At 42.4% G+C, this 24,884-nt stretch overlaps 1 protein-coding gene across 22 annotated transcripts in view; it reads right to left on the bottom strand.

The window, feature by feature from the left end:
• Nucleotides 1–24,884, bottom strand: part of DST (dystonin) — a 519,362-nt gene that overhangs the window by 188,462 nt on the left and 306,016 nt on the right. For all 22 annotated transcript variants that reach the window (XM_061397801.1, XM_061397789.1, XM_061397783.1 and 19 more), the window contains 12 exons: nucleotides 14,771–14,883; nucleotides 14,569–14,675; nucleotides 10,973–11,092; nucleotides 8,351–8,446; nucleotides 7,777–7,904; nucleotides 4,736–4,829; nucleotides 4,123–4,277; nucleotides 2,645–3,107; nucleotides 2,426–2,554; nucleotides 2,192–2,269; nucleotides 1,957–2,118; nucleotides 1,774–1,878 (listed from right to left, as the gene is read on the bottom strand). In XM_061397801.1, coding sequence (XP_061253785.1) covers nucleotides 1,774–1,878; nucleotides 1,957–2,118; nucleotides 2,192–2,269; nucleotides 2,426–2,554; nucleotides 2,645–3,107; nucleotides 4,123–4,277; nucleotides 4,736–4,829; nucleotides 7,777–7,904; nucleotides 8,351–8,446; nucleotides 10,973–11,092; nucleotides 14,569–14,675; nucleotides 14,771–14,883 — 1,750 coding nt within the window. The remainder of the gene's footprint in view (nucleotides 1–1,773; nucleotides 1,879–1,956; nucleotides 2,119–2,191; nucleotides 2,270–2,425; nucleotides 2,555–2,644; nucleotides 3,108–4,122; nucleotides 4,278–4,735; nucleotides 4,830–7,776; nucleotides 7,905–8,350; nucleotides 8,447–10,972; nucleotides 11,093–14,568; nucleotides 14,676–14,770; nucleotides 14,884–24,884) is intronic.

Raw genomic sequence — 24,884 nt, 5'->3', positions numbered from 1 at the left:
TGCTTCCAAAACTAGTCTTGAAGCTCTTGGCAGGAGTGGGGCTGATCTGTTTTATCAGAACTGTTTGGGAAGGGTGGAGAAGCTTATGTAATTCTTTATCAGTATAATTATGGGATAATATCAGAGATAATACTAGGAAGTTTTTTTTTTTAGGAAGTTCTTTTTCAAATGTTTTTTACTTGAATCTTTATTCAGTACAAGGTGCCTCTTTCATGAGAGCAAAAATACTGCAGGAAAGGCACCTACTTACAGGGAAACAGGAAACACCCTTTCCTATTTAAGGTGCAGTTCCCTGGCTTCCAGAAGAGGGCGGCCTAGCTGCTCTAACGACTGTCTTACATAAGACGGTCCCTCCTGGAGAAACAGGCCGCTGAGCTCGGTCCGGCAGATTTCTGGATGGAACGTACAAGGCGACCGTGGAAATCTGGCAACACTTCCTGATCACGTTACGTGCTCCCTCCAATTAAGCTACTTAGAGTAAATTGGCTATAAAATACACATTGTGCATTGTTAAATTATTAGCTTCTTTTCCTCATAAAATACAAAATAGTGTTGATAATTAACTACTATCCACCGCCTACAATACATTAGATGGGCCTGAAGAACCATAAAGATGACTAAGGCTTAATTTTATCCTTCCACATCCTCTTAGTTAATTAGACTAACAGCTCTACCTAAAGGTAATCAGGTTCACATCCACTTCATCCACGCCCATCAAAAGTCTCAACCTATAATCGCACTTCCTAGCAGCCGTCACTTCTCTATTTTAAGGAATACCCCACCTTCAGTTGACCATAGTATAAAAGTATATCCAGACCCATCATGATTCTAATCTCCTTTCCCTAGTGCTCCCCCCCAACCCCCCCTACCCCCCGCCCCACTCTTCTAGGTCCTTAACATTTCTATGTAGCATTGCCTGGGGATGAAAACCACATTTTTACATGAAAGAAGGGCAACTGTAACATTCCCTAGACCTCCAGATGAGGTCTAGAATTTCATGAATCTTTTGTGTCATGACAACTTATTTTAGGGAACAAAGATTCTCAGATCCCTTTCCTCAACCGCACATCCCATTGTAAGTACAGTTTCATTTTTCTTCCTCTGGAAATATACAACTGTCCACATTTGATACTTCTCCCCTCTTCCATAACCTCCAGCACATTTAGAAAGTCACTAACTCTAGCAGATACCAGGCCTAAAAACTAAACACCCCCACCCCACCTGCACCTCACAGGCAGCCTGATAAACTCCAGGTCAGCCCTCCCCTTCTGGGTCTGAAATGTGTGTTACACCCTGAGGACGTTCCTGTCAGAGCCAGATCATGGACAGGATTAGTAAATGAAATAATAACTAGGACTTCTTGAGAACCTACTATGTATCAAGAACTGAACTAAGCTAACAGTACACTTTTCTCCTCCTCACACAACTCTACAGTTAGGAGCAACTTCCCCCATTTTAGGTAAGTGAACGGGACCCAGCAAGGTTACAACCTCGTGCAACATCACGTGGTCGGGAAGAAACTAACGTCAAAGCCTGACAAGACAAGGTCCTTCAGAGTTACTGTCCTGCATCTCTATGGCCACAGGGGTTGACACCAATGGGTGGCACGCTTCACGCAGAGCAGAAGGCACATCAGTATGATTTGTCAGAAGTGTTATTTTTGAGCCAGGTTGTAGTAAAAGTTTGATAGTTTGCATTTTTCTATTTATCCACAAACAATAAAAGAATCTGAAAGGTAACATTCGAATATCCATATTACACTTTCTGACTCACCTCAATGGTTAACCGGGCTGGGTGATTTTCCAGAAGCAGCTGCTCCGCTATCTCTTGAACTGACTTAATAGTTTCTTCCTTTTGATCAAGTTCTCTCATCAATTCCTAATTGAAATAAATACGTTAGGAAATGATAAAACCTGAGAGGCACTGGTAACATTCAGCCACAGAAGCTGCACTCACAGCGTGGTAATCTCTCTTCCGGGCTATGTTGGTGTTTCTTTCACTCCAGTCGTAAGCAACTTCCTCCTCTTCTTTTTCATTCAACCAAATAAGTTCATTCGTTGCACGAGTTACAAAATTGTGGAGTGTGTCAAGGTGCCGCTCCTGATTCCTGGATGTATTCTTTATAAGGAGAATCATGGTAAGAATCATGTCTTTGCCATATAAAGGGAAGGGAAAGTTAAAAAAAACTTACCAAGAGTTTTGCATACTGATTCTCTAATCTGTGTAACTTTTCTGCATAAGTTAGTTTAAGAGGTGCCGTCATCTGGATCTATAACATGGGATAAAAAGACAGCAGGTTAGGAATCTTAAGAAATTCTGATTCACTGGCAATCTATCTTTTATCCTGTGACAACAGGGTCTTAACAGAAAGAGCACAGCAGAAGCTGGGATGAAATATATACACACAGACTTTAAATTCACATACCTCACTGATCTTAGCTTCTTTAAGGCTAGATTCAAATTCTTCAATAGCTCGGTGGACATTTTTATGATTTTCTAAGTGGCTTTCAACACTTGGCAAATCTGATCCCCATTCAGTGCGGTCCAGCTGCACCTTTAAATAGGAAGATATGAGGTTTAAAAAAAAAAAAAACAAACTGGTAGCAATAAGGCCTGAAACTCAGGTAAGAGTAAATATTTTTACCTGCATCTCATCCACCCAATTCAAAAGGTCCTGAACAAATTTCATGTTGATTTCCTCTTCTGTTAAATTCTGGTCCAGCAGAGATGACTTGAGAAGGGGCTTTCGGATCTGCATCAGCTTCAGAGTCTGCAGGGAGCTTGTCTCCCCTCCTGAGCCGAAACTTGGAACTAACCCTGATGGGAAGCCAGGCGTATAGGCAGGAGTGACAGACGGGGTCAGGCGGGAAGTCAGCCCTGACGACAGGCCCGAGGTCACGCTAGACGGGGTCAGGGAAGGTGTGAGACCCTGCGTCAGCCCTGAGTTCATGCTGGGGTTTAAGGTCTGTGCAAATCCTGCGTTTAAACTCTGAGAGATTCCTGATATCATGAGCTTCGTCTGCTCCGTCGTCAGCACGCGGCCTTTGCTGTACACTGAGGAACATTCGTTCCGCAAGGCCATGATGTCATCGCGCAGTTTTGCAACCCTGAAAAGAAAATCAAAATGCGTAAGCTATAATGTAAGAGGTATTGTTCACAAAGGCTGACCCCTAAAACTAGGGACTCTAGTTACCAAAATGATCAATATTGGCTCATCAGCCATAACAAAGGCATCACACTAGTGCAAGACGTTAATAACAGGGGAAGAGGCTTTGAAGGGGTGTTATGGGAACTCTAGACTGTCCACGCAATTTTTTATAAACCTAAGTTGCTCAAATAAATAAAGCCTATTTTAAAATGTCATTATAGTCACACTGATAAAAATTTACATCACAATTTTTTCACTCAATGTTGTACTGTAAGTATTCTATATTATCATATGATCTTTACAACTGTAATTTATAATGAACTCAATTACAACACTATCATAGTATATGCTCATTCTCCTATTATTTGACACACAGGATTCCAAATTTTTGACATGGACACTTTTTTCCCTATATTTATTTAGATAAGTTCTATATTTAGAATTATTATAGATGTCTAAAAGCAGAATTACTCATTTGAAGCATCATTCATAGTTTTTGCCTTATACATATATATCATATATTTAGATATTTACATAATATATATTATATACAACCAGAAATGTTCCATTCCTATCCCCAAATCCACTTCTCAGAGACACAGATTTTTATATACATATTTTCCCAATATTTTGTTATGAGCATTTTCATAAGATAAACACAAAACTGATAAGTTGACTTAAAAGATAATTTTCTCATTATTGTCCCTTTTTCAAATATCACACATGAATATTTCAACTGCAGTTAGTTACTACAGTATTAAATACTACATGTATCTAAAATTTTTTTCTCTTATTTATCTTTGAAGAACAAAACCTACTAAACACACCGAAATAGGACACAATTAATGTGACACACATTGTCAACAAAAAAGAGCTTAGGGAACACTTCATAAAATCGCCACCCTCTACGTCCTTAATGAGGGGCCACGGAACAGTCAGCGAGGAGGACAAGGCTGGCTAGGAAGCTCCCTTACCTCTGCACCAACTGGTCTGCCTGGTAGTACTTTCCATCAATAAGAATCTGTACATCAATGACATGCTGGCGTAAAAGGTTCTCACATTCAAGGATATATCCTGCAATCTCTGCTTCATTCTGAAACTGCAGCCCGGATTCCAATCTTTTAGAATCCTGTATTTTAAAACAATTCAATATTAACTCTACATTAATTAACTAATTAAACAAATTGCAAATCTAGCCTCAGGGACTTCCCTGGTGGTGGCCCAGGAGTGAGGACTCGGCGTGTCCACTGTAGGGGGCATGGGTTGGATCTGTGGTCAGGGAACTAGACCCCGCACGCCATGAAAGTGAAAGCGTTAGTCGCTCAGTCATGTCTGACTCTTTGGGACCCCATGGACTGTAGCCCATCAGGCTCCTCTATCCAAGGAATTCTCCAGGCAAGAATACTGGAGCGGGGTGCCATTCCCTTCTCCAGGAGATCTCCCCAACCCAGTGACTGAACTCATGTCTCCTACACTGCAGGCAGATTCTTTACCATCTGAGCCACCTGGGAAGCATAGAAGATTTTATTTCATCTGAATGTACCGACCCCTCTACAGCAATTCCAGCAGCTCCTGAAATGAACTTACAGACTGGAGAGCATTTCGGGCAAGCAACAGTTTGTCTTCACAGATGACACTGCCCCTCTGAACTCGGTTAGCAATCTGCTGCAACATCTCCAACCTAAAAGAAGAAACAAAATCAACTCTTTCCTTCTGAAGTCAGAGAGCTAGCCACCCCTGAAAAACGAGGCCCACCAAAAGAAAAACCACAACCCCACACCAAGGACTCCATACCTGTGTCCATCAAAGGATTCATTGCCAAAGCTAATACAGGAGTTGATCAGGGTTGGACCACAATGAACCGAGAGGAAATTCTCATTTGAGTCAAGACTAGTCCGAGTGCTGGTCGTGTTACTAAACACAGAATCACTGCTCCGGTAACTGTAACTACTACTGTGCATTTTTATCTCGCAATGATGTTTTTTCTTCCACCATTAAAAGTAGACTAGAAAGTACACAGTCTGCAGAAAGTGCTACTTCTAATGGTGAAAAGAGGCGACTGGCTGTTACAGCTTTTAATGGCTCCTTAAATATGCCCCAACATGCATATTCAACACGCAGCAAATAATACGCTGATAACTATTCAAAGGAATCCCGCCTAGAGCCATGGGTTTGCTAGCTACGGTCTGCCTTTTGTAGCCTACACTAAAGCCCTACATGTACGGACAAGGCAGGCTGATGGGGCGTCACTGGACAAGACTTGCCAAATATTTTCACCAAGAATCATTCACTTGCCACCAACTCAAAAACAACTCTGATGTTTCACGGAAGCCAAAGAACAATCAGGTCACTCTGGCAATACCAATCATCAGCTAAAAGAACACAAACAGCCAATCAGAGCCTCATCCTAGCATTTTGGAAAAACCAGCTCTGTACTGAACAACACAGGGTTAGAAAACCGGTACGTACAAACACCTACAAACAAAGGAATTTGACAAGAAGCAAAGCATCTTTCCTTTTTAACCAGCGCAGCATTTGTCGATTAGGTTACATTAACTGGAAAATTGTCCAGTTACCTTTTCCCCACCACAGGAACCACTCCCAGGAATGTTACGTCTACTCTCAATAAAGTTACTTTTTATTTTTAAAAGCCAAAGTGCTAAGAAGAGTATCAGTGTGATGCTTGGAGATTTAATTTGTCTGTGCTTGTTTTTCCTTTCTACAGGTTATTACCTGGCCTAAGATCATTGGCTCTTTCTCATTTGCCTTTTACATACTCCCATGCCACAGAGCTATTATTTTGCAATACAGAGTTAATGCCAAAAAACTTGTTGCTTCAAGAAAAATGAAGGCATTGAATCAGCCATGCTAAATATTTTCCTATCCCCAACACTGCAAAGCCAAATTGCTGCTTCCCCAACTAGAGGCAGACACTGTCCTTTTTAGGAGGGAATTTGAGAGCGTCATGTCAAATATAGTTAGTAAACAGAAAAGCACAAAATAATAATAGTAGCCAGCACCTAACATTTCTGAAGCAATTGTTAGGTGCCAGGAAATTAACTAATCACTTTATAGACATACTCAGAACCACCAAATGTGGTTCCTACTATTACATCCTATTTACAAATGAGGAAACTGAAGTTTAGAGAGGATAGTGAATCTAAGATTACATGGCATGAACACTGAGCTAATAATTCATCCAGGATTGACTGGCTCCTAGACCTTGAACTCTTAACCACAGCATTCTTTTATTTACATAAATTAAAATCCAGCTGCTATTCTGACAACTAAAATCAACTCTGCCCCCTTTCTCTGGCACCTTTTCTATCCTTTCATCAGATTAGAAGCTGAGCATTTCATTTGAACCACCCAGAATTATCTCCTCCCTACAAGGTCCATCCTAGGTATTTTGCACTTGTTCTGGTTCAAAAGGATCCAGTTATGTAGACATAATACTCTGCTTTAACAAGCGTGTCATCAATGATGTCATAAAGGCCTGACAAATCAGACCCACCCTCGGATCTTCAATGCATTAGTTCACACTTCTTCCACGTGGAAGTTAGGAGTGGGTGCAGAGAACATCAGTATATTGAGGGCCTCCGGGTAGCAGAGCCGGTGTTGTGGGCAGTACAAGGAACCACAAACACAGGAATCTGTCTGCATGCTCACTCTGTGGAACTGGCAGTCCTCATTCAAGCAATCGCAGAGAAATGTATAAATTACAACCGAGATGAGTCTATGAAGGAGGACCACATGGAACAGGAGGGTCAACCCCAAAACACCTGAACCAGCCTGGGAGACTTCAGAAAGTTTCTGGAGGAAATCATACGGGAGCTGAGATCAGAGGAAGATCAGGAGTAAGGAGAGGACGAACCAGACGACCCAGCCGCAGGAAAAGACAGTGCCAGATCTCACAAATGCGGAGGCTGGGAAACGGGCAGGCCAGCGCTCCTGAGAGGCGGCCGGCGTGGCTCGCCAAGGACCAGAAGGCCAGCCTTGGGGACTCGGACCATGAGCCCCACGCAGCACAGCTCAGGCTGGAATGGAAGGACCGTCCAACAAACCCCTCCTGAGGACCTAGGCGACCTTCCGGGGCGCCTGGTGAGGCAGGAGAGAAAGGAGGAAGCTGAGGGATGGTTTCGGGCCCACCGGCAGGGTGGGACTGAACCAGCGATCACAAGTCCTCTGGGCGCTGCCTCACTGCCCTTCTTTAAACAGAGGGTTCACTGCCCACAGAGAGAGGGCCGTAGCCCTAAACATACAAAGAAACAAGGTAAGCTCACGGTTAACCTATGTTCTGTATGGATGAGCTTCTGGTGACTTAAAAGCTGGAGAAATTCTCACGGGTCCTCCTGACTGTTAAGTCTGTAACCACCATATGAGATGCGACTGCACACACCAACCCAGGCCCCCTTCTGCATTACTTCCCTGATTCCTTCCTCAAACCTCTTGGAAGAGTTTCTAGATAACAAAATGGGAGAATCAGAAAGACTTAGCCAAGGTCACACAAACAAGCAAATGGAAAAGGCTAATGTTGGTCCAGGGTGGCATGTCTCCAAAGCTTAAGCTGTTTGCGCACCACAAGTGGACCCCCTCACTGGACACCCCGGGCAGAGAACGCCCCCAACCTTTCAACTTCGGGACGAAGAGCCTTCTCCCTCTCCAGCATGGCGATGATGAGCTTTCCCCACTCCTTTTCTATGTCGTTTGGGTGATAACCTTGAAGGAGTTTGATGCGTCCAAACTCTATCCAAATCTAGAGAAAAGAGCACAAAAAGGTGATGTGAAGCAAAGACATTAAAAATCACGCTTCTTAAATCAAGACAGACTATTAATAAAGATTACATTTGATATCATATGATATCACTTACAGATGGACTCTAAAAGATGACTCAAAAAAGCTAATCTACGAAACAGAATCCCAGACACAGAGAACAAACTTGTGGTTGACAAGGGGGAGGGGTTGGAGAGGGGGGAAGGGAAGGACTGAGTTTGGGATTAGCAGATACAAAGAGCATTATACAGAGAATGGACAAACAGCAAGGTCCTACGGTACAGCCCAGTAAATACATATATAACTGAGGTATATAACTGAGTTACCATGCTGAGCAGCAGAAATTGACACACTATAATCAATCAACTACACCAATAAAATTTTTTAAAAGGAGACATTTGCCAATTCAAAGGAAAGTTTTTTCTTACCTCTAATAATTTATATAAGCGTTTAATTTTTGATTTTTCTGTCTCCTTTGGTGGAATTTCTGTTTCTTTAAACTGTAAATACTGATTGTAAAGTGCCTAAAATGAAAGGGAAAATAAATGAAGAGCTGAACTTCAAAAATCTGTTTTCATTATCACATAATGTCACGACTTCAAATGCTTTCTATCCTGTCGCCTGCCTGGGTGGCCTGGCATGCGTACTCAGCTACGTCCGACTCTTTGAGGCCCCATGGACTGCAGCCCACCAAGCACCTCTGTCTGTGGGATTTTCCAGGCAAGAATACTGGAGTGGGTTGCCATTTCCTACTCTAGGGGATCTTCCTGACCCAGAGATCAAGCTCGCATCTCGTGCATCTCCTGCATTGGCAGGCAGATTCTTTACCACTCTCCCACCCGGGGAGGTATTCCTTCATAAAATAAGACAATCAAGGATGCCAGTTCTGAGCCAGCTGGTAAACAGGATCTAAGGGATCTGAAGAGGATGTAATTAGGGCTGTGAGCCCGATTCAACATATGCTGCCCAGGCATCTGGATAATGAAAACCACAACAGTGTCTGTTAGTTGCTCAGTCGTGTCTGACTCTTTGCGACCCCGTGGACTGTAGCCTGTCAGGCTCCTGTGTCCATGAGAATCTCCAGGCCAGAATCCCGGAATGGGTAGCCTTTCCCTTCTCCAGGGGATCTTCCCGACCCAGGGATCGAACCCGGGTCTCCACACTGCAGGCGGATTCTTTACCAGCTGAGCCACCAGGGAACCACAACTCTACTAAGGATCTCATCATCCAAATAAGAAGACAAATCCTTTAAAAGATACACTTTGCAAATGCTGTACTTTAGCTTTTACTTTTTGGAAAAATCATCTGATACGATTCTCATAAAACGGGGTGGGAAGCATTCTTCTCTATTTCATGGTCCATCCTTGAAAAACAGAATTCTCATCAGACAGGACTAAAGTTTGCGTTCAATGTCCCATGGCCAAATTAAGCAGATCTTACAGTAAAAAAAGATGCTACTGGTTCCTGCTATTATAAAAGTCTGGGCCATATAATTAAATTATTATCTAATTTATAGATATTAATTTGGGAATCTCTTAAATATATGTATATTATGTTTATTAACAAGGAGCTTCTAAAAATTATGTTGATAAAATAGCTCCACATTTAGTAAGTACACACTGATTATTTCATCCTAATTCATGCTGCTTTAAAACAAGTCCATGAAAATGTTCGAGGAGACATATTTATCTGAAGGATTCCATTTAATGTTTTGCTGATTAAGAAAATTATTCAGTTGGCCAAAAAGTTCCTTTGAGAAAAACCCAAATAAACTCCTTGGCGAACCCAATATTTGGTATTTCCCCATGATGTATTTTTTTCCTATATCCTGTCTTATCCCAGACACCAGCAAGTAATCTGTAGTCAAACTTCTTCAATAATTTAAGCATCTGCACTAATCAGAAGCCAGCATGAATTTACTCAAATGTCTGGACAATCAATCTATTTGAAAATAAGTAGAACTTGAAATCTAAAAGTTGGCTAAACCCAAAGTGCAACATTTTAGGATGTCCATCGGTGAATAAGTACAGAATGCCATCGTGTGCTGACGCTGTTCACAGTAGATGTGGTCACGGAAGGGGGAGGAACGCTTTCCTGCCGGGAGAGGTTACCATCCACACTGGGAGACATCGCACAAAACCGCTTCAGAAAGACCCAAAGGAGCATCACATGGACACGCGCCAAGGAGCCTGGTGCCAAGAACAAACTCCCCGTGGCAGCGTGAGTAAAAGCTGTTCCATAGACGTTGTGTGCAGATGCGTGGACGCAATTGCTCATGTGAACAGGGCCTCTCCTAGATTAGAACCATTCCTGAAATTCCGATCAGGAAAACAGTGTCTACAGTTCAAGGAATTAGACCTTGTTGTTCATATTCACATGAGCCATTGCTTGAAATAAAGTACACTACTCTGCTATGACAAATCCCAAGGTTCAAGAAGAGTCAACTTATTTTCAATGTTTATACAACTACACCATCTTTCAATACCTCTGTGACGTCTCTGACAAAGAGACGGACCCAGTTTCTTAGGCAGTAGCACCTGTTCTACTAAACCAGGAACTCATTTACCCCGGGAGGCGGGTACGTCCTTTCGAATTCATGGTGAAATACTGAATGTACGTCTTGTACCACAGAAGCCTCTGAGGCCGTTTCTAACGGGATGTGACCACAGGCACACGCCCGGCCACCCCTGTATTGCACAAGCTTCCCACACAGCTCCTGCCCCGGCCACCTGCTAGCTCCAGGTGTCTCCCAGGTTCCAAAAATAACACCACAACGTCATTCCCAGAGACCCTCCCATATTAACTCTCAACAAGGCAAAGTGAAGGGACTATAAATTTAAGATGTTGTTGCTCTGATGTTTTAAGTATTGGTGTTGACTTCCATTTCCTCTGTATAATAGAAGATGGATAAATAAATAATTTGCCTGCTAACTGGTACCTTGCCAAGGCTAATTTTTCTTCAGTTTCTGAAATGAATGAACCATTTCAGCATTTTTTTTTAAGGTTTAGTAATAAACTTAACCCTACTTAACTTCTGTAGGGACACAGACCTTGAGTTCTACAGGATTATTAGGAAACGTTCTCTCCGACATAGTGGCCACGTGGTGTCTGATCCACTGGACGAGGTAGTTGACCATATTCTGGTATTCAATCCACTTGACTTCGACATCCTACAAGGAGAAGATGGCAAAGAAGGTCTGTATCTGCAGATGGCAACATTCACGTCTAACATAGCCTGGCCAGAGGTCGTTTTGTGGATCTGTGGGTCTTTAAGCCTGACAGAGAGGACCAGTTCAAGGTTTTCTTCATTTCCTCCCTTTCTCAATTCTGTCCACTTAAACAGCTCTAAAAACATGCTATCAACAGTTGACCACTAAGACTCCCCTAAGGAACACCAACTCTGATCCAAGGATCCAGGCTGACTGAGGTACCTTGTTAAGGCGGCTTCTGAGGCTGCACTGAAATGTAGCAGAAAAAAACGCCATGATCAATTTGGAGTGTTTCCCGGACAGTCAAGAAAGGGAGTAATGGCCTGCGAAAGCCAGGTGAGCTACCTTCTCTGCCAGCCTAAGTCTACCTGATATCTGAAACTCAGAGAACTACATAAGACACAGGAAACTTGACAGGAATGAAACCTACAGGAAATGTACATGGGGGGAATCATTCAATATTCCTTAAGCAAACTTTTGTTTTTAAATGAAGGAGACTGGAAGACTGTCAACTGTTTTCTTCAATTAAGCATTTGAGGAAGTGCTTATGATGTTCAAAGCACTGTGGTAAGCGCTGTAATAAAAATATACTTTAAGAGATGATCCCTTTTATCAAAGAGTTTTCTGTCTAGACGAGGAGGCAAGAGAGAGTCATAATATAAACAGTTATGCAAAATGAAAAGCAGTACTGAAGAAGTGTTGAAATAACAAAAGTGGGTAGTTTATGCGAGGCATCAAGATAAAAAGTGAGGTGAGCACAGATGTGCCTCAAAAGCATCACCTGAAGGCCTCTTGGGAGAGGCCGTCCCTGGGTGGCTGTGCAGTGAGCAGGAACTGGAGTGGGCGGTGGGAGGGACAGACAGGTGACGCATGGGATGGAGGCACGGACTCTGAGACAGGAACGCCCTGGCCACCACCAAAAGCTCACGTGGGAACTGATGCTGGGAAGAACGGACACATGCAGAGCCATTGGAGGTCAGTACATCTAGACTGCATTGAGCCTTGCAAGCCATATGAAGCCGTGGGAGGTTTCCAAGCTAATATGCCAACAGTGTGCAGAGATGATGGTAGAAGAAAATCAGGGGAGCCAGCAAGGCCACAAGCAAGCTCACATCCTCATCCCGGTGAAGGGGTGGGAGTGAGGAGCTGCGTGCAGGCTGTGGGGAGGAGCCCGGAGCGGCCACAGGCACGTTCTTGGGCAGCTCTAGCCTGAGTCACAGCAGACACCAGAGCGGAGGGTGAGCACGGCAGCAAGTTGCTTGGGGACCAGCCTTCAACACAGAGCACACAGGAGGGAAGAGGAACAAGCCTAAACCAGAGCACACGGAGGCGACACAAGAGACCAGAGAGCTCCCAAATCCTCAAGATGAAACAGAGTAAAGGTGGCAGCTGAAGGAGCAGAGCGGCCAGGGAGAGGGGGTCCCCCAGGAGCACAGCATGTGTGGGGCGGGGGTCCTGTCCTCCAGAGAAGCACAGCGCTCGTCAGCAGGGCCAGCACGACACGCACGGTGAAAATACACTGCAGGCTTCCAGAAGCACGGGACTAAACCAAGAACCCAGAGCCACGTGTCAGAGATCCTGCCCTGCTACAGAGTCTGACAAAATCCAATCACCCTCCTCCGGGCCTCACCTTCAAACCAGAACACAACACAGAGCGGCCTTACTTCCTGGGATCATATAAGTCTATAAACTTGAAAGTGATTTCGGAAGTGAGACAGTCTCTACAGAGAGAAGGATAGCAAACTGGGTGGCTGTTAAACAGCAGCACATTAAAAAAGAAAAAAAAAACTCTCAATTGAGTGGTTCCAGTTTTCATTTACAAGTGACATGCAACTCTGAATAACCTACTTTATGAAATGAAATGTTTCTGAGTTATACTTGAATTGTAATGGTGGAATGGTACCATTAAAATACATATAGTATCAATTTATTGAGTAGCCTATTAACTCAAATCCATTAAAAAATATTTGACATTTAAAGACTGTAAACCCATACAACTCGACAATACAAAAACAACTGAATTGGAAAGTGGGCAGAAGCTATAAATAGACATTTCTCCAATGAGAACGTACACATGGTCAACAGGCACGTGAAAAGATGCTCACCATCACTAATTACTAGAGAAATGCAAGTCAAAACCATAATGAGGCATCACCTCACACTGATCAGAACAGACATCATTAAAAAGTCAACAAACAATAAATGCTGGAGAGGGTGCAGAGAGAAGGGAACCCTTTTAGACTGCTGGTGGGAATGTTACAGCCACCATGGAGAACAGTATGGAGGCTCCTCAGAAAACTAAAAATACAATTAGTATATGATCCAGCAATGCTACTCCTGGGCATACACCCGGGCAGAATTCTAACTCAGAAAGAGCTATACACCTCTACACTCATAGCAACACTATTCACAATTGCCACGACATGGAAACAACCTGAATGTTGATCAACAGATGAAAGGATAAAGAAAATGTGTACATATACACAAAGGAATACTCAGCCATGGAAAAGAAAGAAATAATGCCATCTACAGCAACACGGATGGATCTAGAGATCGTCATACTGAGCGAAGTAAGTCAGACAGGGAAACAGAAATATTGCATGGCACCCCTTATATGTGGAATCTAAAAAGAAATGATACAAAGGAACTTACTTACAAAACAAACAAACTCACGGACTTAGAGGACGAACTTATGATTGCTGGCAGGGGAGGATGGGGAAAGGGATAATTAGGGAGTCCAGGATGGACAGGTACACACTGCTATATTTAAAACGGATAACCAACAAGGACCTACTACATAGCACATGGAACTCTGCTCAGTGTTATGTGGCAGCCTGGATGGGAGGGGAGTTTGGGGAAGAATGGATCCCGTTGCTGTTCATGTGAGACTAAAGACAAAAAGTTTTTTTTTAAAAAAGAAGATATGGTACATATATACAATGGAATATTAGTTGACCATATAAAAGAATAAAATAATGCCATGTGTAGCCACATGGATAGACCCAGAGGTTATCGTATTAAAAGGAAGTTAAGACAGAGAAAGACAATTACCACACAATATGAATGGTATTGTATCTAAAATATGACACACACGAACTTATCTATGAAACAGACACAGAATCACGAACAGAGAACACACTGATGGGTGCCAAGGGGGAGAACGTGGGGGAGGTAGGGACTGGGAGGCTGGGATTGGCAGAACTATATTCAATATCCTATGATAAACTATAATGAAAAAGAATATTCAAAAAAGAATGCAAATATACAGATAACTGAATCACTTTGCTGTACACCATAAATTAACAGAACATTGTAAATCTACTACACTTCCATTTCTTTTAGGTCATATGAACAAAAAATATGACTGCAAAAAGCACTCTCAGAGAATTCAGTCAACTGTGAGTTATCAACTTCAGAATGGAAAAATCAATACTCACATTTGCCCCGATGCCTTCACCACCTTCAGGGACTTTGGGAAATGCGTCATAGAGAGATGATACATAAGTTATTACTGACTTTTCATCAGGTGAGGAGACATCCACATCTAAAAGCAGCAACATGAATTATTTCAGAATGCTGATCGATTACTTTAGATCAGACCTTCCAGCCCGTCAACATCTGGTCAAAACAATCACTCACCTTCAGGATCCAGAAGTCTTATAACACCGATTTTTTCTGCTACATAGAAAGCGTGCTCTAAATTTGCAAGGTTGCTTTGAACAGCAACAGTATTCATGTCTATCAGGTCCGGCCTAGGAGAAACATATGCTGTATTAATGAGGCTTCTCACTTGCCAATTCAACATGAAATATACATGTGTACTTATTGACATAACAACTCCTGCAAATCTTAATACTAAGCGTGTGTTGAAATACAGAGCTTTTCAATCCAATCTTCACCACTGCTCCTGTGAACTAAGAATGCCTCCTGCCATATTGGTTAACAAGGATGCTGCAGTCACCAAGCCGTCACATTATGGCCGCCTGGACCGTGAGCCCCGAGGGAACTCAGGATGGAAACACCCGAGTTTCAAACCACCAGCCCAAGCCATCAAACTCACCTCAGGGCGAGAAAGCACGGGATCCTGGCCCCAGGCAGCTGAGGCACAGATCAAAAAAACGAGCTAGAGGAGCTCAGAGGCCTGCACCTTTCCATACACAGAAAAGCACTCAATTCATTAACTTGAGAGATCTTGTTTTCTCTAGTTAATTAATCAGGTAGTCTTCTGATGTTGCGACTACCTGATCTCTGTTGCAAAGCCCCCATACATCCTGGCCTCCCCGGCCTCTTCAGAGCCATCCCTCAGAGCCGTCTGAGAGGCCGTGTCCTAGGGTTAAGGCTTTAATTTTGTTCACCGGATGTAACTCTCACCTTTTAGATCATTCAGTTTTTCAGTCAACACTCACTTCTCTCAGAAACTTTTGTGAGCCAAAAGCAATTGTGGAAAAATGTAACAACTTTCATGTATAAAATTTCAGCAAAATCCACAAATTGCCCATGATCAGAACATGTATGAGTATCTGTCGCATTCAATCTATTTAAGCCCCATTACCTCAACAGTATCCTTCTAATCCAACTGGCAGCTTCTCAGTGTTCCTCCCAAGGAGCTCAGGCCCCACACACTGTTACCCTCAGGGTACCACCACGCAGAACACCCTTCCGGTCGCAGCCCCCCTGCACAGGCCTGCCCATCCTGGGAGCAGACATCCAGCCCCACCTCCTCCAGGGCCGTCACTCACCTTCCCAGCCCTCATTTCCCACTTTGGTCCCTGAACTCCACCATGCGTAGTTGCCCAGTCGTGTCCAACTCTTCGCAACCCTATGGACTGTAGCCCACCAGGCTCCCCTGTCCATGGGATTCTCACGGCAAGAATACTGGAGGAGGTTGCCATGCTCTCCTCCAGGGGATCTTCCTGACCCATGCATTGAACCCACATCTCCCGCGCTGCAGGTGGATTCTCTACCATCTGAGATGCCGGGAAGTCCTACTCCTAAGCCTGTGCCAATTAATCTGGCACCTGGAAGAATCATATACTTCTTTGCCCTTTAAATTTACTGTTCAAAACTGCATCTTGTTTCTCCCAACCGGCTAATTCCAAGATAACAAGAGCCACGTGATTTTAACAGACTTTTGTATTTTATCCTTCTACTGAGATAAACAGTGGCATATATATATTGTAGACACTGAATAAATATCTACAGATAAGGTAAGTAGATTGGTTATTACACAGAATTCATAAAAGACTAAAATAAGCACCAGCTTATATCTTCACACACACACACACACACACACACACACACCCCATGATGCTATAAACCACAAAGATTACTTAAAACCGGCTCTATCGACATAGGATTTTATAAGACTTCCCAAATACTCCTGAATACTAAGTGTAAAACACTGTAGCCAGAAACTTAACTCAAGGCCAGAAGCCAGTCAGGAAACTTTCCTCTCAAAATCATTTAAAGAATGTAGAAACAAATATGGAAACAGTAAAGCCATCAAAAAGAGCAGTACCAACCCCCAAATCTCTAGGAACCTGTTTCTCAGCTTCTAAGGAAAGGCTCTCATTCCAGCCTCCAAGGGCATCCTGTCTCCCTCAAAATCACCCTCTGGGGTCTGCAGAAGGGTGGGAGCGTTCAGAGGTAGGACAGGAGACTGAGGTGGTTATTCTGAACACAGCGAGAAAACAGATTACAGGACAGAAACAGACCACTAACTTCAGGGAGGGAGGCAGCAATCAGGACGCTTATCTCTATTAAGAAAGCAGACCTCCAAAGATATCTATCTACTCACTGTTTTACTGCACTTTCAAAGTGTTCGTAACCTTGAAATGTACCTACCTACCTACCTACGGATTTCCTGGGAATTATCTGGAAATTCTTTAATGCTTTTCACATTGCCACCAATATGATCACTAGAAAGGTATCTCACATCGATTATACAAACAATGAATCCGTTGACAACAATACAGGTAAATGACGTCACCTCTAAAGTAACACTTTTTATTCACAAATGTGTAGTTTGAAGAGTGATAACCTCAAGATTACTAAACAGGTGTGCATAACAGTCGAGACAAAAACAAATCTCAGAAGTTCAAAAAACTGCTTTGCATCCACAAAGTTCAGACATTTTGAAGAAATAAAAGCCAGTGTTTCTGAGTTTGCCAAGTCTCCCAACAAGAAAGGGCATGTTGTCAAGCAAAGCCTGCCATTAGCAGATAGAGTAAACACTGAGTAATCCCGGAGAATGAATCCAGTCATTGAAGAATCCAGCTTTCCACTGAGAGAACAAAGCACTCCTTCAGAATGACAGAGTTGTTTGAGCACAAAAGCAGCTGTGTAATACATCAATCTGGGATAAGCTGCCTCTGTTTTCCTGATACTTAACCCTTTCATGAAACAAAAGCTTGCAGGGGGTTTCCTCTGTTAAGACTCCAGTGAACAAAACTTAATGAAGCAAAAAGTGTTCTAAAACCACCCTGGAGAAGGAGCAGCCTGAGCGTTGTCGGAATTCTACCTTCCCTGGGGTCCCTCTGCAGCTTCCCATTCTGCTTCTCCTATTTGTCTGGAGCTTCCAGAAGCTGCACATGCTGGGACCTACCTTCCTTTTCCTTCACAGCTTCACTGGGATATATAACCCTTAAAAACCTGGCTAGTTCCCACATATGCAAGATTTTTGTTTTCATTCTAAAGGCTTCATTTCACTGTAACATCCCCTTTTGTGGAATTTTTACAGGAAATTTTATTCTCATCTTAGGTTTCACTAAGCAAACACTATATTATACTGTAAGCGACTGTTCGTGCCCTAGTTTACATCACTGGAGTGGGGTGCCATTGCCTTCTCCACACTGAGTATTAACCAGTCTAATTTCCCTGTTTTCTGAAAACCATTCCAAATTATATGATGTAATCCTCTGCCACCTAAAATTATACCAGTTTTTCAAATGGGATAAAAGCCATAAAAGCCATCTAAGCCTTACTTGTATTATTATTCTATGATGATGTCATCTTTTCTGAATGACTCCTTCATCATGGACAGCAACTTTTTAAAGCACACCTTTACATACCACTTTTTTCCCCACTAAATTAATAGAAAGCGCTTACAAAGAAATAAAAAATGGGAGGTGATCACATACATTTTTCACACTAGATGTATAAAACCAAGAGACGCCGTATGAGGAAGGTGAAAGTCAGGCCGAAGCCACTTCTATGCATGCTTAATGACTTTGTCTCAAAAACACAGAACAAAAAGGTACCAAGCAAAATGGCTATTGTCATAATACAAAATAATCTTGGATAAAAGTAATGTTTATCTTTCATACAACACCCAAATTAAAAGTATTCTTCCCGGACAAAACGGATATATGTATACCCAGAGGCATATATGGGCTTGCCTGGTGGCTGAGATGGTAAAGAATCTGTTTGCAATGCAGGAGACTCAGGTATAATTCTTGGGTCAAGAAGATGTCTTGGAGAAGGGAATGGCTACCCACTCCAGTATTCTTGCCTGGAGAATTCCACAGACAGGGAGCCTGACGGGCTATAGTCCACGGGATTGCAAAGAGTCAGACAAGACTGAATGACTAACTTATAGGCATATATACATATATATGCATGGCATTTATATAGAGAGAGGCATACACATACAGATTTATAGATATATAGATATATAAAGATTGCAACACTCACATTGATAGCCAAACTAGTGGAACATTAAAATTATATAAGAGATATTTTAGTATAGATGCCCCAAAATAACTCTGCAGTCCCCAAGTGCTTTATCAGTATATTCTCTCACATAAGAATTAGATGGAATTCTACAAGAAAACTGTGACTTAAGTGTCATAAATGGCTGAAGATTAGGCTTTCATGTTTTATCATGTCAAACACCAACAAGCCCAACCAAGAGCAGCATGAAGCAAAGTCAAACAACTGGAAAGAAAGTCCTCAGAAACTGCCATGGGAAATCCCAGAGGGGCACAGATACACGTCAATTAAGAGAAGAATACGTTAGTACAGACACAGGTGACCAAATCCTGAACCAAAAATGAAAGGATGCTGACAGGACGTATCTAAGAAATATCAATAGTCAAAGTCCAAATCAGCACTTTTTTCAAGCTATAGAAAGAAATGATTTAAATTCATGAAGTCTGTTACAACCTAAATATCCATCAGCAGATGACTGGATAAAAAAGATGTGGTATACACACCATAGAATACTACTCAACCATAAAAAGGAACAACATAATGCCATTTGCAGCAACTGGATGGACCTAGAGAATATCATATTCAGTGAAGTCAGTGAGAAAGAGAAAGAAAAGTACCATATGATATCACTTATATGTAGAATCTAAAGCATGACACAAATGCACCTATCTCTATCTATGAAACAGACACAATCCAAAGAAAGGCAATACCAAGGAACGGTCAAACTACCATGAAATTGCGTTCATTTCACGTGCCACCAAGGTAATGCTCAAAAAGCTTCAAGCTAGCCTTCAACACTACAAGAACCGAGAACAGTGCGTGAACTGAGAATCTCCAAATGTGCAAGCTTGGGGCCACCCAAGACGGGCGGGTCATGGTGGAGAGGTCTGACAGAATGTGGTCCACTGGAGAAGGGAATGGCAAACCACTTCAGTATCCTTGCCTTGAGAACCCCATGAACAGTATGAAAAGGCAAAAAAAGATAAGACACTGAAGATGAACTCCCCAGGCCAGTAGGTGCCCAACAGGCTACTGGAGATCAGTGGAGAAATAACTCCAGAAAGAATGAAGGGATGGAGCCAAGCAAAAACAACACCCAGCTGTGGATGTGACTGGTGATAGAAGCAAGGTCCAATGCTGTAAAGAGCAATATTGCATAGGAACCTGGAATGTCAGGTCCATGAACCAAGGCAAATTGGAAGTGGTCAAACAGGAGATGGCAAGAGTGAATGTCGACATTCTAGGAATCAGCGAACTAAAATGGACTGAAATGGGTGAATTTAACTCAGATGACCATTATATTTACTACTGTGGGCAGGAATACCTCAGAAGAAATGGAGTAGCCACCATGGTCAACAAAACAGTCCAAAATGCAGTACCTGGATGCAATCTCAAAAACGACAGAATGATCTCTGTTCGTTTCCAAGGCAAACCATACAATATCACAGTAATCCAAGTCTAATACCCTGACCAGTAACGCTGAAGAAGCTGAAATCGAACGGTGCTATGAAGACCTACAAGACCTTTTAGAACTAACACCTAACAAAGATTTCCTTTTCATTATAGGGGACTGGAATGCAAAAATAGGAAGTCAAGAAACACCTGGAGTAACAGGCAAATTTGGCCTTGGAATACGGAATGAAGTAGGGCAAAGGCTAATAGAATTTTGCCAAGAGAACGCACTGGTCATAACAAACACCCTCTTCCAACAACACAAGAGAAGACTCTACACATGGACATCACCAGATGGCTAACACGGAAATCAGACAGATTATATTCTTTGCAGCCAAAGACGGAGAAGCACTATACAGTTAGCAAAAACAAGACCGGGAGCTGACTGTGGCTCAGATCATGAACTCCTCATTGCCAAATTCAGACTGAAATTGAAAAAAGTAGGGAAAACCACTAGACCATTCAGGTATGACCTAAATCAAATCCCTTACGATTATATAGTGGAAATGAGAAATAGATTTAAGGGACTAGATCTGATAGACAGAGCCTGATGAGCCATGGACAGGTTTGTGACACTGTACAGGAGACAGGGATCAAGAACTCCCCTAAGAAAAAGAAATGCAAAAAAGCAAAATGCCTGTCTGAGGAGGCCTTACAAACAGCTGTGAAAAGAAAAGAAGCAAAACGCAAAGGAGAAAAGCAAAGATATACCCATTTGAATGCAGAGTTCCAAAGAACAGCAAGGAGAGATAAGAAAGCCTTCCTCGGTGATTAGTGCAAAGAAATAGAGGAAAACAATAGAATGGGAAAGACTAGAGATCTCTTCAAGAAAATTAGAGATATCAAGGGAACATTTCATGCAAAGATGGGCTTGATAAAGGACAGAAATGGTATGGACCTAACAGAAGCAGAAGATATTAAGAAGAGGTAGCAAGAATACACAGAACTATACAAAAAAGATCTTCACGACTTAGATAACCATGATGGTGTGATCACTCACCTAGAGCCAGACATCCTGGAATATGAAGTCAAGTGGGCCTTAGGAAGCATCATTATAAACAAAGCTAGTGGAGGTGATGGAATTCCAGTTGAGCTATTTCAAATCCTAAAAGATGATGCTGTGAAAGTGCTGCACTCAATACGCCAGCAAATTTGGAAAACTCAGCAGTGGCCACAGGACCAGAAAAGGTCAGTTTTCATTCCAATCCCAAAGAAAGGCAGTGCCAAAGAATGCTCAAACTACTGCACAATTGCACTCATCTCACACACTAGTAAAGTAATGCTCAAAATTCTCCAAGCCAAGCTTCAGCAATATGTGAACAGTGAAATTCCAGATGTTCAAGCTAGTTTTAGAAAAGGCAGAGGAACCAGAGATCAAATTGCCAACAACCAACGGATAATCGAAAAAGCAACAGAGTTCCAGAAAAACATCTATTTTTGCTTTAATGACTATGCCAAAGCCTTTGACTGTGTGGATCACCACAAACTGTGGAAAGTTCTGAAAGAGATGTAAATACCAGACCACCCGACCTGCCTCTTGAGAAACTTGTATGCAGGTAAGGAAGCAACAGTTAGAACTGGACATGGAACAACAGACTGGTTCCAAACAGGAAAAGGGGTACGTCAAGGCTGTATATTGTCACCCTGCTTATTTAACTTATATGCAGAGTACATCATGAGAAATGCTGGGCTGGAAGAAGTACAACCTGGAATCAAGATTGCAGGGAAAAATATCAACAACCTCAGATATGCAGATGACACATGGCATATGTCACTTTTTATGCCAGAAAGTGAAGAACTAAAGAGCCTCTTGATGAAAGTGAAACAGGAGAGTAAAAACATTGGCTTAAAGCTCAACATTCAGAAAACTAAGATCATGGATCTGGTCCCATGACTTCATGGCAAATAGATGGGGAAACAGTGGCTGACTTTATTTTGGGGGGGGGGCTCCAAAAATCACTGCAGATCGTGACTGCAGCCATGAAATTTAAAGACACTTGCTCCTTGGAAAGAAAGTTATGACCAACATAGACAGCATATTAAAAAGCAGAGACATTACTTTGCCAAGAACGGTCCATCTCATCAAGGCTATGGTTTTTCCAGTAGTCATGTAAGGATGTGAGAGTTGGATTATAAAGAAAGCTGAGCGCCATAGAATTGATGCTTTTGAACTGTGGTTTTGGAGAAGACTCTTGCGAGTCCCTTGGACTGCAAAGAGATCCAACCAGTCCAACCTAAAGGAGATTAGTCCTGAGTGATGTTCAAGCTGAAACTCCAATACTTTGGCCACCTGATGTTAAGAGCGGACTCATTTGAAAAGACCCTGATGCTGGGAACGATTGAAGGCCAGAGGAGAAGGGGACGACAGAGGATGAGATGGTTGGATGGCATCACTGACTCAATGGACATGAGTTTGAGTAAACTCCAGGAGTTGGTGATGGACAGGGAGGCCTGGCGTGCTGCAGTCCATGGGGTCGCAAAGAGTCAGAAACAATTGAGAGACTGAACTGAACTGAATGATTTATGATGTTGAGCATCTTTTCATGTACTTACAGGCCATCTGTGCATCTTCTCTGGATAGCATCTAACCAAGTCCTTTGCCAATTTTAAAATTGAGTTGTTTGATTTTTCATTGTTAAATTGTAGGATTGTATATATTTTAGATATTAAATTACTTTCACATGTATGATTTTCAAATATATTCTACCATTCTGTAGGCTGCTTTTTCACACTGTTGATACTGTTTTCTGATGCACAGAAGCTTTTGCTTTCATGTAGTCCAGTTCTTGTATTTTTTCTTAGTTACCCATGCTTTGGTAACATATGCAAAAAATCCCTGCCTAACCCAATGTCATAAAGTTTTTCTTTTATGATTTCTTCTAAGTTTTATAGTTTTAGCTTTTATGTTTTAACTTTTTATTTTATATTGGAGTATAATTGATTAACAATGCTGTGTTAGTTTCAGCTGCACAGCAAAATGATTCAGTTATTCATATGTATGCATTCTTTTTTATATATATCTTTTCCATTACGGTTTATCATAGGGTACTAAATACAGTTCCCTGCACCAGCAGTAGGGCCTTGCTGCCTACCCATCCTGCAGGTAACAGTTTACCTCTGCGGACTCCAAACTCCCAGTCCTTCCCTCTGCCACCCCCTCCCCTCTGACAACCAACACTCTGTTCTCTCCACGATTCTTAACTGATGTTTTTAAATAAAATCAAAACCACTGAAATAAACCTTGTGATTGGAGATATCTGCTCATCTGAAAGGACACTGAGCAACAGTTTTCTTTCTCAGATGGAAAAAAACAAATAGAAAGATAGGCAGTTGCAAGGTCTGGGAGAGGGGGAGGGGAAGTTACTGCTCAATGGGCACAGAGCTTGAGTTTTGCAAGATGAAAACAGTTCTGTAGATGCGTGGTGGTAATGTTTGTATAACACTGTGGTTGTGTTTAATCCCAGTAAATTGTACACTAAAAATGGGTAAGGGGACTTCCCTGGTGGTCCAGTGGCTACGACTCTGTGCTCCCAATGCAGGGGGCCTGGGTTCAATCCCTGGTCAGGGAACAAGATTTCTCATGCTGCAACTAAAAACCTGCATGCCACAGCAAAGACAGAAGACCCTATGCGCTGCAACTAAGACCCTGAGCAGCCAAATAAGTAAACAGTTTTTTTCTGTTACACACCACGGCCCCTCAGCATCCGTGGTGGATCAGTCCTGGACCCACAGGGACACAAGTCCCCTGACGCTCAAGTCTCTTACGATCCTCCGCGCACAGGCAGCTCTGCATCAGTGGGTTCAGTCAACCCTGGGCTGTGCAGCTTTAGGTTGGTACAAAGTAATTCTGGCTTTGCACTGTTGAACTTTCGCCAGTTGATACTGGAATACATTCTTAAAGAAATGTGGTTGTGCTATGTATCATTTTAACAGGTATTTCTTGCGTTATGTTTTCTGCTAATGAATCATTACTTGCTCTTTATTTTATGTATATTTTAGACTATGGAAATGATGTTAGACAAAAAGCAAACTTGAGCAATTTTCTTATTCGAGTTCAAAATGGGTCATAAAGCAGTGCATTTGGCCCAGAAACTGCTAGCAAACATACAGCGCAAGGGTGGTTCAAGAAGCTTCAAGGAAACAAGTGCCTTGAAGATGAGGAGGTTCATTGGCTGGCCACTGGAAGCTGACAACAACTGAGAGGAGCATCAAAGCTGATCCTTCTACAACGACATGAGAAGCTGCCCAAGAACCCAACATCAACCATTCTACCGTCGTTTGGCACTGAAGCCAACTGGAAAGGTGAAAAAGCTCGGTAAGTGGGTGCCTCACGAGCTGACTGCAAATCAAAAAAATATATCATTTTGAAGTTTGTATTCTCTTATTCTACACAACAACAATGAACCATTTCTCAATTGGATTGTGATGTGCAATGAAAAGTAGATTTTATACAAAAACCAGTGACAACCAGCTCAGTGGATGGACTGAGAAGAAACTCCAAAGCACTTCCCTAAGCCAAGCTTGCACCAAAAAAGGAGTCACGGTCACTGTTCAGTGGTCTGCTGCTGGTCTGACCCACCCACAACTTTCC

The sequence above is a fragment of the Bos javanicus genome, chromosome 23 (assembly GCF_032452875.1).
Source record: "Bos javanicus breed banteng chromosome 23, ARS-OSU_banteng_1.0, whole genome shotgun sequence".
Lineage (NCBI taxonomy): Eukaryota > Metazoa > Chordata > Mammalia > Artiodactyla > Bovidae > Bos > Bos javanicus.
This window is presented reverse-complemented; position numbering and strand designations above follow the sequence as displayed.